The 18,160-nt window shown below is 38.3% G+C and overlaps 1 protein-coding gene and 1 pseudogene across 1 annotated transcript in view; one reads left to right on the forward strand and one right to left on the reverse strand.

The window, feature by feature from the left end:
* The window catches only part of LOC139725092 (peroxisomal acyl-coenzyme A oxidase 1-like), a 41,982-nt gene that overhangs the window by 13,111 nt on the left and 10,711 nt on the right, over positions 1–18,160 (forward strand). The window contains exons 4-7 of the mRNA XM_071636180.1: positions 4,307–4,414; positions 9,255–9,374; positions 9,935–10,050; positions 16,642–16,811. Coding sequence (XP_071492281.1) covers positions 4,307–4,414; positions 9,255–9,374; positions 9,935–10,050; positions 16,642–16,811 — 514 coding nt within the window. The remainder of the gene's footprint in view (positions 1–4,306; positions 4,415–9,254; positions 9,375–9,934; positions 10,051–16,641; positions 16,812–18,160) is intronic.
* LOC139725100 (uncharacterized) lies at positions 11,403–15,075 on the reverse strand (annotated as a pseudogene).

The raw sequence follows: 18,160 nt of genomic DNA on the forward strand, positions 1-18,160 counted from the left end.
AATTTGCAACTAATTGTGACAAAATGAACTTTTAACCAGACATGCACTCTTATATTTCATGCTGTCTGACATTGGTCATGGCGACTTTTGTAGAATGGAAGTCAAACACATTGTATAGTGAAAGCTACATGCTCAGAGCCTTCATGACAATCAATTTAATACATGCTTTACAATTTTCATGAAAAGGTTCATCCACATACTTCCATGCAGCATTCAAAGTCCTATGCCATCCAGAAAAAAAGAAAGAAAAAAGTGCAGTTACTTCAGTTTGTGGATTTTTCCCATTTGGAATGAGAAAATTAAAGTATTTGCAGTGCTGCACCATACATAGATTTGTCCTTTATGTTTATTTGTTATTCCTTTTAAAGGTTTTACATCTTTAGCTATTCATTAATTTTTGAAGATATTTCTTTGTTTGTGATTCTCTATAGTGGCTGTTAGGATGATGAAACATTCAGGTTCTACAATGTGTAGGTGGTTTAGTTTGTGATTATTGACTGTTTTGGAACAGTCTACAAATGGAGGATGTTCGGTCTATATTATTTTGTAGTATGATACATGTTAATGCATGATTGATAACATAAACCTACATAAAGATACACACACACCAAAAACAAAAAACAAAACACACACACACACACACACACAAAACAAAACAACAACAACAACAACAAAAACACATAAAGTGATAGAAGGCTAGAAGCAGTTTAATGTTTACAACACCCAGACGAGGGCAGAGTTAAGCACCTCTTTTCTGTTTGTGTATCCTTGGGTACTAGTAGATTAACAGTTCTAAAGATCACTTTGTGATCCTCACCCTATCATGTCTTTTGAATCAACAGCATTGATTGAATCGGATAAATGTTGGGGTTTTTTTTTCTGAACTTGAAAAAGTTCTAGACAATTTTCTCTCAGTTTTTCAAAAGTACAGCTGCCCTGCCAATGACCAGAGTAGACTTTGACCTTATATTGTCTGGCCTGTAAGACACCATCTTGGAGTCATCCATGACCAATAACACTTGTATTCATGAAATCTGATCATTTTTTCTTTTCTTTTTCTTTGCTTCACCTCATAAACATCATCATTCTATTAACTTCACTAATTTAATTGAACAATGCACATCACTGCAGTGTCAGCAGAGACTCCAACTCTCCTGTTTTCGACGGGAGATCTCCCGCCGAAAACCCATTTTTGCAAAATCTCCCGTTCTCCCGCCCTGGCTCTGTGTCTCCCTGTGGAAAGGATTTCTTACTTATTGCTATCGTATGTTGAAAAAAATAAGCCTTGAATAGCACCAGAGAACATCTAGAACCCTAGGTGCTTCATACACATCAACTTAATGGAGTCTCCCATTTGCTAGGGTTTCGGGTGGGAGAATCTCCAGATCAGAAGGTGCTTAGGGTTGGAGTCTCTGTGTCACCAGTATCATTCATCCCACTGTGAAGATGGGGTCTTAGCCTAGATTTTTGCCAAAGGCAGTTTGCTATGATTTGAGGACACGCACACAGAGAGCAGTGGACTCGCACACTCAGCACGCGATCCGATGGCTGTGTGTATAGTCCATTGCCAGCTGCCTTTTGCAAAAGGCTAGTTTAGCCTGACTTACAATGTATCAAGAATGTTGCAAGTAGTGTGTGTGTTCTCTCACTAGATTTCTGCAGTTTCTTTTTCAGTGCTCTTTGAGTATACAATGCAGCGCATTACATTGTCAGCTTAGGAGCAGAAGGGCGGTTTTGCTTTCTGAGATTTGAAAATTTAGATAAAGATGAAACAATTAATTTTCACTCAGTGAAAAATTTATTTCATCTAAAGTGGATAGATTTGTAATCACTATTCCTAATATAGAGTAAACTACTCCTTGTGGTTTTAATTTCAATCATTTTACTGAAAATAGAAATGATTTGAAATTGATACCATAATGTACAGCTGTAGTAGAGATCAAGCTCTACAACATGATATCAATAACTCAATACCCCCCAAAATTGCAATAAACCCTTTTGGCTCTCATCCAATGATGTAAACTCCCACATGAAACTTTAGATGAGCAAAACAGCCTCACATACATGACTGCATGTTTTGTTTCAGTGTTAAAAGCACAACTGAACTACAGTGTGTCTCTAAAAAAAGTAAACCCAACTTCAACAGCAAATTTTCAGAAAACTATAAAATATTTGCACATTATTTTTTCATGGTTAGATAGTTCAATAAGTCCTCTATGCAATGATACCACATAGGTTATGTAACTCTCATGCATGACTGAGCATGATTCAACTTAGTGAATGGGTGTGAAATCATCACTGTGGCAAGTTATTTCTTGCTATTGTCATGCATTCAGGGCATATTTGAAGTTAAATTTTTGTCAGCAAAGGTTGTTCCTGACACAGGCACACTTCACATGCTTTCCAAACATGGTACAGTTGACAATTGAGCAGAGAGTACTCCTGGTATTACTCGATACCAGGAAACAAGAAGTTGCGTGGAAGTTCAAGAGGCTTTTCGGGTGCAGTTCCCCGACAGGCAGCCTCCAACACAAAGAGCCATTTGGTACAATGTGAGAAAGTATGCTGATCACGGAACTTGCCACAGTGATGATTTCACACCCATTCACTAAGTTGAATCATGCTCAGTCATGCATGAGAGATACATAACCTACGTGGTATCATTGGACAGAGGACTTATTGGACTATGTAACCATGAAAAAATAATGTGTTAATATTTTATAGTTTTCTGAAAATTTGCCGTTGAAGTTGGGTTTACTTTTTTCAGAGACACCCTGTACATCAGTATGTCGTAAAAGATAACACATTATTTATAGTCTTGCTTGATGTTGGTGTACACACCTAGACTAGCCATGCATAAAACATTGATACAGTTTTTATTAGTTATGCAGGTAATATGGCTGTATTTTATATCTCCATGTATCAAAAGCCACAATCAAACTTCCACTGTCATGCACTGTCAGCTCCCAAATAAATTGATATCTATCTACAAAATGTATTCAGGCATGTAGGTTATCTGATCATTGCTATGGTTGGAATTCCATGCATTGTTTTCACTTTGTTCATTGTACATAGATGTTTGTGTGCGCATTTCTATGTGTGTAATATGTTTATCTATAGGCATGTTTAATGTACAGTGTATACATACCCGTGACAAAATTTCATATTAATATAGTTCAGATCCATCTGAAATGAATAATTATTATTTTCTTGTGTATCAATATTAGACCATCAATGAACATGATGAGACAGTTTAGAGGAGATGGATAATTCACTCTACATCGCAATATACAATAAAATTTTGCATGAACACTTAATTTTGCTCAAGACTATAATCTAGCCTCAAATCAAAAAGGAATTTGTAAAGCATTCTTGATAAAAGAAGACAATTGAAGTTTTCATTCTTGTCATTATGATGTCTTCCTCACACTGTCAGTGTTCAGACATTTGTCCCTTTTTAATAGTGACTAATATATAGTACAGTATTGGTGGAGATGAGAATTGGGCTTCTAACTTTTTGTGAGATACTAAGAAAACACTTATGAAATAGTACAGAGCATACCATTTTAAGAGGAATTCAAAGTTTATTTGATGAAAATTGGGTTTGGAATGACTGAAACATCCAAGAACAAAGTAAAACAAAGCGATCATAATAAAATGTGGGTCCCACACTTTGTAGAATCGCTGTGTTATGGAAATCTCAGCCATTTCGAAACCAATTTTCATCAAATAAACGTTGAATTTCTCATGGAATTACATGCTCTTTCATATTTCATAAGAGGTTTCTCATTATCTCACCAAAAATGTTAGAAACCTGAAATTAGGTCTCAACCAAAACTATACGATCCCTTTAAAATCATTACCACCACATTTATCATAAAATGGGTTTCTGATCTACTTTTAACCTCCATGTATAGTGAAAAGTCAAAATCTACCTTTCTGTAATTTCTTGTGTTAGGTCTGAGTTTCAAAATACCTCCCTCAGTCTGTCTGCATGATTTAAATAGTTTGTTTATTCTATTTTAATACATTCTTGTGTTCATTTTCGTTATTTAGTGATTTTTTTTTTTTTGGGGGGGGAGGGGTGGCAAACAATCAGGAGATTTATCACAGGAAATGCTAAAATTTTAGAATAAAAAATGGGTAGAAATTACAAAAAAGCACCCATTTTCAGTCCAGTAGAAACGTGTTTGACCTATTTTGCGTGTAATATTCAGCTATACACACTGAGGTTATGGATACATGTACAATGTACATCATAGATTGATACCATTGTATGTCTTTGCTGTCTGATCACTGTTGCCAGGAACGTTCCTGAGGGGCCTAGAGACCACAGCGACCTATGACCCAACGACTCAGGAGTTTGAGCTTCACTCCCCAACTCTGACTTCTATGAAGTGGTGGCCAGGAAATTGTAATCATATATCCTTTGCTCTTTTTATTACATCCTAAATTTCTGACTTTGTGGGGTTCATTAATTAATTAATTAATTAATTCATTAATTCATTCATTTGGCAGAATATAAAACAATATACAGTTGTACAACTTGAAGGTCATTACAAAGAAACAAATGCATGCCAGGACTTGTAAAGAAGCAATGATGTGCTTGTAGCTGGAGCCCTCAAACAAAAAAGGTAAAATACAATCAACCAACACTTGTTGTGACATGGACCAGTGCATACAGAAGATTAGTCTAAATTGAAATAACACATATTTATACATAATTCATCAGTGAACAAACACAAAAACATATCTTGGCTTTAGTTTATTGGCAGATACACACACACACACACACACACACACACACACACACACACACACACTCACTCACACATCCAATAGGTATATATTGTCAATCTTTGTTCATTATCAGTAAATTGGAAGTTAAATCACTGTAGGGGCAAAGTGAGCTGCATACACTCGTAATACATGTTATGTTCACACCGTGCGATGTTCAGCCACCCAGAGAAGTGATCTTATATAGTGGGGTAGACCAGGCTAGTGGAACAGGCAGCACTGGCATATTTCTGCACACTACTCTCTGAAGCAAGAACAGTGCCAGGTTTTCTGTGAACATTTCACATAGTAGTTTGTATGGCCATGAATCACTATTTAAACACTGGACTGAGTCAGGAAAGAAACTGAGCAAGGAAGTTTGTACGTGGTCAATTCCAGCGTAACGGACATGACATTCAGACCACTTTTTTGTGATTCAAACCATCACACAATGAAATTAGGAGTCTCCAAAAGATTCTAATTGAGTTTATCAGACACATTTAAATATATGTAATGTACACAGAAAATTTCATGGAAATTTATCAAGTGGTTGTTGAGAAATTGCATTTTTAGCGAGCGTAACGGACATGACACTAAATGGACAAGGCATTTTGATCTACTTACCATTATGAAAATTCCTGTGAATTTTTGGATAAGATGCAGCTGGTTTTGGTCTTGATTAAACCTTTAGATCATGCTTTACTCATAAAGTCCTAATTTAGAGTAGTTTTACAGTTCATTCTTTTTTAATAGTTTAAAATATTGCGTAACGGACGTGACACTTCGAGTGTAACGGACATGACAGTTTTGTCCACTTTTTGTAAGCTAAGAGAATTTTTTTATTACAAGGTACAGCAGATATTCAATTGTTTGCATAGTAAGGTTAGAACATAGGGACACACATCATAACTGCAATCATGTATATGTTTCTTATATTTTTATCATTTTAGGGGGGTTAGTCTTTGTATATATTTACAAAACAAAGAAATATAAAACAAATTCGCTCCTGCACCAGCTAGCTACAATTAGTAACAAATTTCCAGTTACTACCACCCACCATAGCAAAACAGGACATATTACTATCTTATACTATGGTTATTTTTCTCTTAGTGGCCTACTATTTGATACTTAGTACTATACACTAGCGTAACGGACATGACACCCTTGTAAGGTGAACCATATTTTCACTTCTTTGTTTCAAAATAAAAAGATTAAAATAACTGCACACTGCTAACTACATTATGATCTTGAACAAAACATCAAAAAGTCCTTTTATTGCAGGTTTCAGTGATCTAACAGCTACTCTAAAGCACATGGAGTACAATGCCCAGAGTACCACAATGGCATACATGTTCAACACAGAAGACCATGTCTCCATATCTGCGGATAGGCAAAGAAAACAGAACGAACCAGATCTGTATGAAATAAAAAGTTTGAATACAACATCATTAAGATGCACTCAGGATTGCATCAACTTTTATGCAATGAAACAGGACCACAAAACTGTTTGGTACCATTATCAAATTAGTGTTATCATCTGAAAGAAATTCTTTTGATGACACTCATCAAATTGGCAAATGCTTTGAAAGAAAAACATCGTTGCTGCATGTATTATTAATACGCGTACAGAAACTTCATTTCTGCAAAGTTCTTTCATTTGGCATTAATGTCATCCTTGGAGTAGAATCATCCTCTGTTATCCAATCTTGGATAGACTATTGTAAAAATTCCACTGCTACTACCAGTACTTTATCATTGTCAACAAATGCTTTCTTGTCTTGGCTAGAAGTGAATGATCAAGCCCCCTTTTTTTCTGAGAATTTTCACAACATATAATCCATTTCCATGTAGAGTGGTCACCTGGGCAACAAAGTATTTCTTGTTTTCTTCTCGGCAAATTCAACTCATTCAAATTGTATAATCAACTTATTGCTTGCTTAGGCACTTCTTAAGGCTTGCCAGAGTGGTGTACTGGTTACATTATTCTCACCAGCTTGTGAGGTTAGGACTTCTTGAAATACTGGATGCTTTCCGTACCAACTAAATGATTATACAGTGTACCTTTCAGTGGATAAACATCTTCTCATAGCATCTCAAAATTGTGCTTGTTGTACGATGCTGTGCGCTGTCATTATACCAGTATATCCCTTGGCATAGAGGTACATCTAGTTTAGTTGTATTGATGAAATGGATAGCCAGCATTCAGAGCGACTTTCTCTGACAATAGAGCTACATGTACTGTCAACACGCTTAATAAAGCAAACAATTCCATTCTCAGCCCTCTTGGCAAGTGATATCTCATTAAAGTGCCACTGAAGGTGTGGATTTATAGAGTCATAGAGATGAGAGAGGTATGTATGGATGCAGCACAAACTTTTTTTTTAAATTATGAGGCAACACCATCATTGAAGACATTGATGCTGGTGACATTTGGATTCTTTGTTGTTGTATCATCAGTGATCATGTTCATTGGATGCACAAGGATCCATTTGTGCAGGAGTTCCTGGCTGTTGTGTTGACTCCATGGTGGTTATGTGTTAAATGTGGTCTACAATGTACTTATATGTAGAAAGTGCTCACTTTAAGTATTGAAGGGAAGGCCAACAATGAAAACTCCATTGTCTAAATACTCCTTGGAATGACAGCTGCTGTTTATCAGTCAGGATTACAAGAGGTGGGAATGGATCAAACCGGTGTAACAGGGTAGCAAGATCATCTAAAATCAACAGTCTTCCAGTAGCAGAAAGCAAACTCTGAGGCACTTGTTTTTGTTTTATTGAGTTATGTGCAGACTTAATTATTTACTGAAGTATAGAAATGTCCTACTATCCTCAAGCAATTAAAACTAATCACCACCCTGTTTCACTGGGCCACAGTGTTATTTTTGCCACTTGTCTAATATGAGGTGTCATGTCCGTTACGCAAAGTGTCATGTCCGTTACGCCATTTACAGGAAAACTAGAAGTGGTATAGAAAAGTGGTTTTCACACATGCAAGGGGATTCAATCCTAACATAGAAAATTAATTTACAGCAACTTTACACTAATTTCCTCTTGGCTATGAAAACTTATAGTGAAAAACGTAACGGACATGACGCTTCAAATGTTATAGAAATCACACAACTTTGAGGATCAATGGGTCAAAAACTGATGAATGCTAAGGAAGTTGGTTGTGATTTTCCGTTGATATATACACTGGACTATAATTTAAAAGCTGAGCAAGGCCTCTAGGACATATCTGGCCTTCTTTAGAGACAAGAACACTAAACTCTTTAAAAATAGCCAAATTTTTGCATCATTGCAACACATCATACAGAATTTTCATTGACTGAGAAAAATACAAAATTTTGTAATGACAAAGATGCGACTAGTGAAAAATGAAAATATATATGTTACTTTCTTAGAATATTTGAGAACTTAAGTGAAACTCAAAACTTCATTTTTTCACCAAAGTGAACATTTCTCATGGAATTGCCCACATTCAAGTTTTTTATCTGTGCCCCATTTTTCGTAATGTGCACATTGTTTTATTGAAAGTACTTGAATCGTTGAAATCATTGGGGGCATTCTTTAAAACATTCTTTCTTTTTTTTCCTGTGTAAGAATGCACATTGCATTTGTCCCATGAGAGGCTTTCTCTTCAAGGTACACAGACCTGAGATTCAGGAGGATGCTATTGAATGATGTGATGATCGATGCCATTTGTATAGCGAAGATCGATGATGTAAAGCAAAGTAGGTTTATACGTATTTACACACAAGTTTCTGCAGCTGGCTACCATGAAAACCTTGTCTTTCACGGATCCATATTTAGTACAAGGACCAGCTAAAAATAGCAGCAAATCAAGAAGCAAACTTGACATTATTTCAGACATCCACCTAGCAACTGGTTTTATTCGTTTGTGTATATTCCCAACATGTCAAACGTGTAAGTGTGAGACCATTCAACAGTGCCCTCTTGAATCGTCGTTCCATGTACCTTTAACAATGAACTTGAAAGGCAACTGACCATGCTGTCTCTTGCTGTGTTCAAATTGATGAGGCAAGACACTGCCTAAAGGGACTGTACAGTACTGGTTGAGGTGGGGATTCTGGTTTCTAACATTCCTAAGTGAGATAATGAGAAACCTCTTTTGAAATATGAACGAGCATGTAATTTCAAGTAGGATTCAACGTTTATTTGATGAAAATTGGCTTTCAAATGGCTGAGATATATCCAAAAAAGTGATAATAATATAAGGCGACAGGCCATGCCTTTTATTAGGATCTCTTTGTTTCACCTTGTTTTTGGATATCTCAACCATTTCAAAGCTGATTTTCGTCAAATAAACTTTTGATACCCCTTAGAATTGCATGCTCTTTGACATCTCATAGAGTGGTTTCTGAATATCTCGCAAAATGTTAAAGGCTAAATCCTCACCTCAACAAGAATTGTACAGTCCCTTTAAATCATTACCTGGTGTTTTCGTGTTGTGTACAGTGGGAAAGACAGCCACCCATGCCATTGTTGCAGCCCAGCTATACACAGGAGGGAGTAAGAAAGGGGTCCACATGTTTATGGTTCCCCTCAGGAGTCTGGAAACTCACCTCCCCCACCCTGGTATGGAAGATTCTGTCTCTATATAGCAACTAAACCTTTATCATGTGACTAGACACATTTTGACCTGGGATCTTAGTTTTCCCTTGTCCAACAATACAGCATATCACAATGATATAAACTGAATAATTACTGCTTGCAAAATTGTGATTTATAATTCATGGGATAATTCTTGTGGTATCATGGTTGTAGATTTTATCTGTTGAAGTTTTTACGACACTGTACTTATTGAGCTAGTAGTTTTAGATTGCTGTAGTTCTTAAAAGTTATAATTTTTTCTCTGGGGGAATAATTTTTCATACAGAAGTCATTACACTTACATGTAGATACAGACACCTGTATGTACTGTTGCTAAAAAAAATTGCCAAGTTTTGAGAATGTTCATCATCACTTTGCTTAGATATTATTCCCATGGTTTGTTGTTTTATGTTAATGTGACAGTCACAATTGTATGTCCAGGCTTTCCATAGATGTACATGTGAAAAAAAAAACAATTATGTTTAGATCTCTTACATTATCAGGGAAAAGTCAATTTTTGACAAAATGTTTTATTTCAATTTCAGGAGTTGAGCTTGGTGACATTGGACCAAAGTTTGGATATGGAAACATAGACAACGGCTTCCTCCGTTTCAACCACTTCCGCATTCCACGAGAAAATATGTGCATGAGATACTCTAAGGTATGGCCTCCTGTTGCCATGACAACATTGTGGCAGAAGTTTTTCCCTGATGATGAATGGGGAAAGTGATGGTAGTGATGGAGTGAAATGCTGATGATAATGATGCTGATGGAACCTATGAACCCGTTGAGGACAGGCTGATTTTGCTACAATACGCATTTCCCATAGACCTCTTCCCGAGTATACTCGGGACTCGTCCTCAATGGGTTAAAGACTAGGAGTAAAGTTTGCGAAGTCGAAGATGTCTACACCGTATGCTGATGTCACTGTTGATACTGATACTTTGAGAATGTGATGTTTCTGGTAGATTCTCTGAGTATCTTAGTTATTCCATTAGATCTCTTGCTCAATCATTTTCACTCCACTTGCCTTCCTTACATGCTTCGTATGTCGCTGCCCTTCTCAACTCTCCTCTTTCTAGGCTCTTCTTTTGCCAAGCAGTGATCCCTACAAGGATTACGTACACCTTGGCCCAAATTCATGAAGGTGGTACAATCTTTGTCCATCTCATTATATTTGTGTCATGATCCTTATTTAGCAACTGTCACTGGAATGAGGAAAATAATGAATTTATAATAGATAAAAACATTTGTTTGGAAGTGTTTTGTTTTGTTTTGTTCTGTTTTATTTTAAGGTCCAAGTAATATCTAAACAAAATATAAAGTGAATCAATACCACATATTGGGACATTCATTTGGCGCCATATATGATGAGCATGGTACTAAAAAAATGAACACTAAGTACATGTACATATGCATAAGCATTGCATAATATGTTCTTCAGCACTCAAGGCATACTTATATATAGGCAATAACAATATCTTTAACACCAACTGAGATCCTCACACAATATTGAAAAAAAATTACTTTCACTGCTCCATCCCTAAATTCATTAATACGTCTTTCAACCAGACAATACTATGGACTGTTGAAACTCAAGAGCATACAGTGTAGTTCCATCTTTTAAAGGACAAGTTCACCTTCATAAACATAAGGATTGAGAGAATGTAGCAATATTAGTAGAACACATCATTGAAAGTTTGAGGAAAATCGGACAATCCGTTCAAAAGTGCTGTCAAAAGGTGACAAACAAAAGTTCAGTCCATACAAAGAAACTGTATTTTTTTACACAGGTATGCTGCAATATGTGATTCAAACGTAATTCTTTAAAGGATTCACAATGGCTCCATGGCAAGGTATACCAATTTACCACTTGCCATTTTCTTCTATATTTCATCCACACATGTACTCTGAAAGTTACTGCACAGTAGATGTCATAGCAAGAAATAGTTGATGGGAAACGAAACAAAACATTGTTCACTGAAGTTCTGCTTGTACTATTTTTCAAAGAAATCACATTATGTCCATGGCAAGGTATCCAGATGATAGTATTGCTTGCCATTCACTCCGAAATTCGCGGTATGACGAGTAGGTGGAAGGCAAGCCGAGCACTGGACCACAGGTGTGTGCAATTGGTTGCAATTGAAGCCCTGTCACATCTTTAAACTCCAGAGATGCCACATTTCCGGAAATTTCCGGAATTCCAGATTTTTCCAAAAAGAGGGAAGCTTTCCGGAATTTCCGGCAAGCTGGCAAAAATTCTGTATTTCTCGATTCGCCTCCGGGAATGCGTGAATAACTACTGAGATAATGTGCCTATTCGCTCTCTCCGTCTCTAGCTCTCTCGGCGACCTCTGTACGCGTATTAATAATACATGCAGCAACGATGTTTTTCTTTCAAAGCATTTGCCAATTTGATGAGTGTCATCATTGAAACTCTACGTCAATCTTGCGAACAGACATCACAGAAGATGCCGTCATGAATCTCATCAAATTTGCCAGGCCCTCGCTGTCTTGAGCCCTGATGAACTGATTGAGGTAGTGGAGGGCTTGACTCTCATCTTTGTTCTTTGGATTCGCTTGAATTAACTCTTAAACTTTCTTGTGTGTTGGCTTCAGGTTGTCATACATTTTTTGAATTGACTGGATATCTGGAAATTTGTCTTGAAGTGCGTCCCGAACTACCTTTTGCATGGCGGTGAGTGCATAGCTAGCATTTTGGATTTAAATGCACTAATGAGCTAACCGCACCACCATGTGACGGATTTGGTCATCATTAGGAATTGAATGACACCCTTCCTGGTCAATGATCTCTTCAAAGATATCCCTATCATCATCGGACATTCTACCCTCCAAGGCTCGTTTGATAACTGCTCTATCAGTACCACTGAGGTATAGTAGGACTGATTCACACAGATCTTCATTCGATACTGTCTTTTCACCAAACATGAGTGCTTGCATGACAGCTGGTGCCAGCTGAAGAGGGAAAACCTCATGGTCGCGGAAGCCTTTCACAAGTATCCGCCCAACTGCTTGCCATTTTTCGCACCCATATTCCGGCTGCAGAGATGGCACTCTCTGGTCCTCACCATCAGCCGATGAATCAAAGAATGAAGCCCAGAAGGCGCTGTAGGCCTCCCTTGAGACCCCCGCTGCGTCAGCCCCTGCTTCATCTACAAATTTGAAGTAGAGTTGACTGTTGATTATTTCCGGAGTTTTGAAAACCGAAATCATGTCCGCTTGGATACTGCTCCTGTGAATTCGAATTGTCAGTTGCTCAGAATCCAGTAACTCCTGTGCCTGGGGCTGCATATGAGGTAATTGCTCTCCCTCATGCACACTTTCCATAACTTCAATCCCAGATTGCAAGTCAGTCTCTGATGTTGGGTACATAGGTGGAAGTTCTTCTGAAGAGTCATCCTCAAGCAGGATAGCATTCTCGTATGGCTCCTGTATGACAGGGTAAAGTAGCAGTGTTTCTTCTAACTGAGATGGCTTGTTAAGTTTTCTGACTTTCTTTCCTATTTCAATTTCCTCATCACTCTCACTATCTTTATCTGAAACAAGGCTGTATTTTTTCTTGGTGCACAGGTACAACCTCAGCAGCTTAACTTTCGTACCAATTCATACAGATCGCTGACACTAAGATCTTCTATGTCCGCACCCTGAAATCTTGTATGGTACATTCATATTCTGCAAGGCGACCCTTTTTACATTTCCCTCTTGGGAAAAAATAGTTCTGTAGCTGTGGCCAAAAGTTCTTTAGCACCATCGGTTCGAGGAACTCTCAATTGGTGTGTACCACCGCCGTTCTGGGATCTAACCTGCTTGAACATTTTCAAATCCTCATCGAAGTCAGGCCATCCTAGCTCTCAACTCTTCTCTCCTTTTTGAGATTACCTTTCTGACATGTACCTCCATTTGATGTTTGAGTTTGAGTTTGAGTTTGAGTTTATTTATAACAACAACATATGTACAGGAAAGTTTGAATACATGTTTATACATCAATATTAATACATAGCACATGTAACTGTCTAGACGATCTAAACAAAACATATTGAATATAATCTATAATATATAATTGATAAATGATTATGTAATCTAATACTATTAATCTAAAAAAGAGCTACACACTTCCTTTTCCTGTGCAGCTTGCTCTTAATTTTGTCAATCAAGGATGATCGTTCACAACTTGGGTTTTCTTTCACCCTACAGTATGCCACTGCTGCAAGTCTGTCTCCGTAAGCAGGAATGTAATCTCTCATGGCTTCGTCCTTCATCTCTAGAAGAGCTGAGCAATCAATCTGCAAATCATAAAAAAAAAAAATTGTAGAATTAGAAGTCGTCTGAAAGCATTAATAATAATTTAAATAAATCGATCACAATTGAAGACTATTATATAAATAGTGAATTTTTGGGAGGGCTTTATACTAAATTAGCATACCCGATGTGTTTAAAATGGCATTGAGGGAGGTTTAAGGCCCGAGACAAAGTCGAGGCCTTGAAACCTCCCGAAATACCATTTTAAACACTGAGGGCTGAATATTTAGTATAAGGCCGACCATAAAAGTCACTATTTATTATATTATATGGGTTTATTGTGAAAATCATAATCGTGGTTTGACATCAACTTCAGAAAAGCACGGGATCTCCAGGCTCGAGACCATACAAATGTATTACGATGTCACAAAAGACGTTTAAAAACTTAATTGAGATTTTACGCGCGACAATGTAGTACAAGCGCGCAATGAATTATGACGTTACAATGCATTCATCATGGATCCATGCATTCATCTCTTTTTTACCCATTGGCTTACGTGTTAAACGATACCGGAAGTGACACATTATACGAGAACAATGCACGCGCGGTGATTATACCGGATAATCAGCGGTCACCTGATCCGAATAAGTCAATCGCTAACTTGTATTTGACTAACCCATATAATATATTATTATAACCACCTAAGTCACATTTTTGTAAAAAATGAGTTAGTTTGCCTACAATATAAAAGAGGGCTCCCTCTACAGTTTAGAAACACACTCCAGTCATAAAATTATCATATTTCAGTGCTGGAGCTATTAACAGGTCAAAAGTCAGACTCACATTCAGGTGAAGTCCATATCCAAGTGTCGCATTGCCTATTTCGTAACGAAATCAATCATTTCATCAACGAAATAACGTTTACATAATGTTTTGTAACGAAATGACTGATTTCTTAACAAAATAGGCCATGCGACACGTGGTGCCCCATACAAACAACGGTCTTTGTCCATAAACCATGGACAAAGATTTTCCACCTTTTTGAATTTGGGTCGAAGTGTTTATACTGCAAACCTTTCTTCCTCATTTATTTCACCTTGTTAACTTTCGAGAAATGATAGCAATTTACTACTGTGGAGGTGTGTTACAGCATGATATGTACGGCAAACTTGTAGACACCTGAAAACGCACTGGTAGATTTTGTTTAGCAGCCTTTTTAGTAGCCGTAACTCGACAGAACACTGGAAAAACACACACCAGTCAATGGAGAATCAAGTTCACTCTTGCTACTGTAAACAGGTTTTGCAAACATACTTGAACTTTGACTCAATTTTGCGTCTCCATTCTGTGGGTGTGTGCTTTGGTAGAGAGATAACCTTATGACCCTGATAATTCATGTGATAATACCTGTGTGGCTCTACACATCATAGAAATTAACCACTGCTCTCTCTCTCCCTCTCTCTCCCCTTCTCTCTTTCTCTCCCTTTCTTTGTGTGTGTCTCTCTGTTTCTTTCTCTCTATATCTGAATTCCGTCTTTCATGCTTGCAAATCAGTTTGGTCACCAAAGTTGTCTACACCCAAATTTTTCACGGGGCGTTTAGAGTGCTCTAGGAGCACTCCTGAGCCCCTTTGAGCTCTAGCTGTAGGGAGCAGGGGGGCATTTCATGAAGCAATTTGTCAGATCTTTCGTCTGACAAACTGTTAAAAGCTACTGCAATCCTTGCAACTGATTGGCTGAGAGCAAATTTGTCATACAAAGTTGTCTGACAAAATGCTTCATGAAATGCCCCCCCCCAGCACTCTTAATTTATGCTCCTTTTGAACCTACATGTACAACAGTAGGCTCAGGATGGCTTGCGAAGTGCCCAAAACTCCATAAATTTTAAATCGTCATCTATGTTTAGAGCACACCAGAAGTGGAATGTGTTATAAACTATGCCTACAGTTTATATGTTACAATTTCCTACGCATTCAAAAGTCATACATATGACAGTTATGCCCGTCCCAGCCACTTTGCGTATGGTCTCAGTGTGTAATGTTTCTCTGTATGAACAAACACAGAAGGGCATTTTAAATCAAAGCACTTCAGGAGCGCTTCTGGGCTGAAGGATTTACCACGTGAAGTTTGAGAAAATGTTGCACAGAATTTTTCATCTTGTCATTTTGAAATTCGCTTTGCACTTAAGTTAACTGCATTCATGCTAGTCAAGAAAGATGGAGTGGAATTGCTCAAATTTATGAAATCTGTGCAAAGTCAAAGAATTGTACAAAACATTGCCAATTTGACAGAAAAACAGAAAATATGAGCTTAAAAATGGTGTTGCCAAGTTGAGAATCAGGTGTAGATTTAGTGATCAAGACAAGAGACTTCAGAAACTTGAATGTGCAATTGAAAGAAATGATAGCATATGAACAGCAAAAAGAGCTCAGATGTAAAGAAAATTGTTTAATCAGTCTCCCAAAACACTAACAACGAATAACACAAATTATGATAAAAGGCACAGTAACAAACCATATACGACAATGTTGTTTCTAGGTGTTGGCGATATACATGTAAAACTATCAATGTCTGCATCTTATATATTGAAAGTATTGTCCAAACTGACAGATGAAAGTGTCACATATTCAAATTTACTTGCAAGGTTCTATTGGCATAATTCGATGCTATATCTTTCCCATGCATCACTCGTTAAGAAGACTAGTCATGTCTGTTAAACCCGGGCAGGTGTCTGTGGGAAGTTATGTTTTGGCAAAATTAGCTCATCCTAAAGGGGTTAACCTCAAATAATGAAGATGGATTGGCGTGATAGTGAAGAATCAAGGGTAAACTTAACGTTTTCTGTAAGAGACTAATTAAAGAATCATAGTTGCAACTTGCAAAAGATGATATTCAAGTCTTTTAAAAGTAGCAAATAAAGGTTGTCGCAAGCCATTGATTTCATAATTATTTCATAATTGTAAAATTGTTCTCCTCTATAAATCCACCAAAGGTTCTTCCAGATGGCCGATACGTTCCACCACCCCATGCCAAGGTGAGCTACGGCAGCATGGTACCTATCCGCAGCGGCATTGTGGGTAACACTGGCTCCTTCCTGTCCAGAGGCTGTACCATCGCTACCAGATACAGCGTGGTGCGTCGACAGTCTGAACTCGTTCCAGGGTGAGAAGCAATATTTGTGACCTTGCTACTAAAAAAGGCATGATATTCCGTGGATTTAACCCTAACTTACCTGGGCTATTTAGCGAGCTTGAATTCCTGGGGGGGCATTATGGCCCCCCCTTCAGATCTCGGCCGTTGATCGCGCGATCGCCGCAAAATTGTGCATGATGTGCATGATGATGATTGAGCCGGATGTAATCTACAAGACTGTTAAGTTAAATTTTCAAAAAAATTGCATTTTTAGCTCACCTTAGCCAAAGGCTCAAGTGAGCTATTGCGATCGCCCTTCGTCCGGCGTCCGTCGTGCGTAAACTTTTAACATTTTCATCTTCTTCTTGAAAACCCCAAGACCGATTTTCATCAAACTTGGCAGGTAGCATCCCTAGGGGGTTAGGAACTCAATTTGTTAAAATGGGCACCATGCCCCACCCAGGGGGCCCCCAGGGGGGCCCAAACCCCCAAAATTAAGGAATCTGTAAAAATCTTCTTCTCTAGAACCAGAAGTGATAGAGCTAAGTTAATACTATGAGTTAGTACATTGATGACTGTAGTTTCAAGTTTGTTCATGGCAGAATCAGGGGTGCCCCCCTTGGGACCCAGGGGAGGGGGGGGTGGGGAAGGGTTCTAATGGGGCCTAAATTGTACATTTTCATCTTCTTCTTGAGAACCCCATGACCCATTTTCACCAAACTTGGCAGGTAGCATCCCTAGGGGGTTAGGAACTCAATTTGTTAAAATGGGCACCATGCCCCACCCAGGGGGCCCCCAGGGGGCCCAAACCCCCCAAAATTAAGGAATCCGCAAAAATCTTCTTCTCTAGAACCAGAAGTGTTAGAGCTAAGTTAATACTATGAGTTAGTACATTGACGACTGTAGTTTCAAGTTTGTTCACGGCAGAATCAGGGGTGCCCCCCCTTGGGACCCAGGGGAGGGGGTGAGGAGGGGTCCTAATGGGGCCTAAATTGTACATTTTTGTCTTCTTCTTGAGAACCCCATGACCCATTTTCACCAAACTTGGCAGGTAGCATCCCTAGGGGGTTAGGATCTCAATTTGTTAAAATGGGCACCATGCCCCACCCAGGGGGCCCCCAGGGGTCCCAAACCCCCCAAATGAAGGAATCTTTATAAATCTTCTCTAGAATCAGAAGTTAAAGAGCTGAGATAATACTATGAGTGAGTACATTAATGGCTGTAGTTTCAAGTTTGTTCATAGGAGATCCAGGGGTGCCCCTCTTGGGTGGGGGGGGGGGGGGGGGGGGGGGGTGGTTGGAAGGGTCCAAATGGGGGCCTGAATTGTACATTTTCATCTTCTTCCTGAAAACCTCATGATGGATTTTTGTCAAACTTGG

The sequence above is a fragment of the Diadema antillarum genome, unplaced genomic scaffold (assembly GCF_040938485.1).
Source record: "Diadema antillarum isolate AM-2024a unplaced genomic scaffold, OU_Dant_1.0 seq00000015_RagTag, whole genome shotgun sequence".
Taxonomy (NCBI): domain Eukaryota; kingdom Metazoa; phylum Echinodermata; class Echinoidea; order Diadematoida; family Diadematidae; genus Diadema; species Diadema antillarum.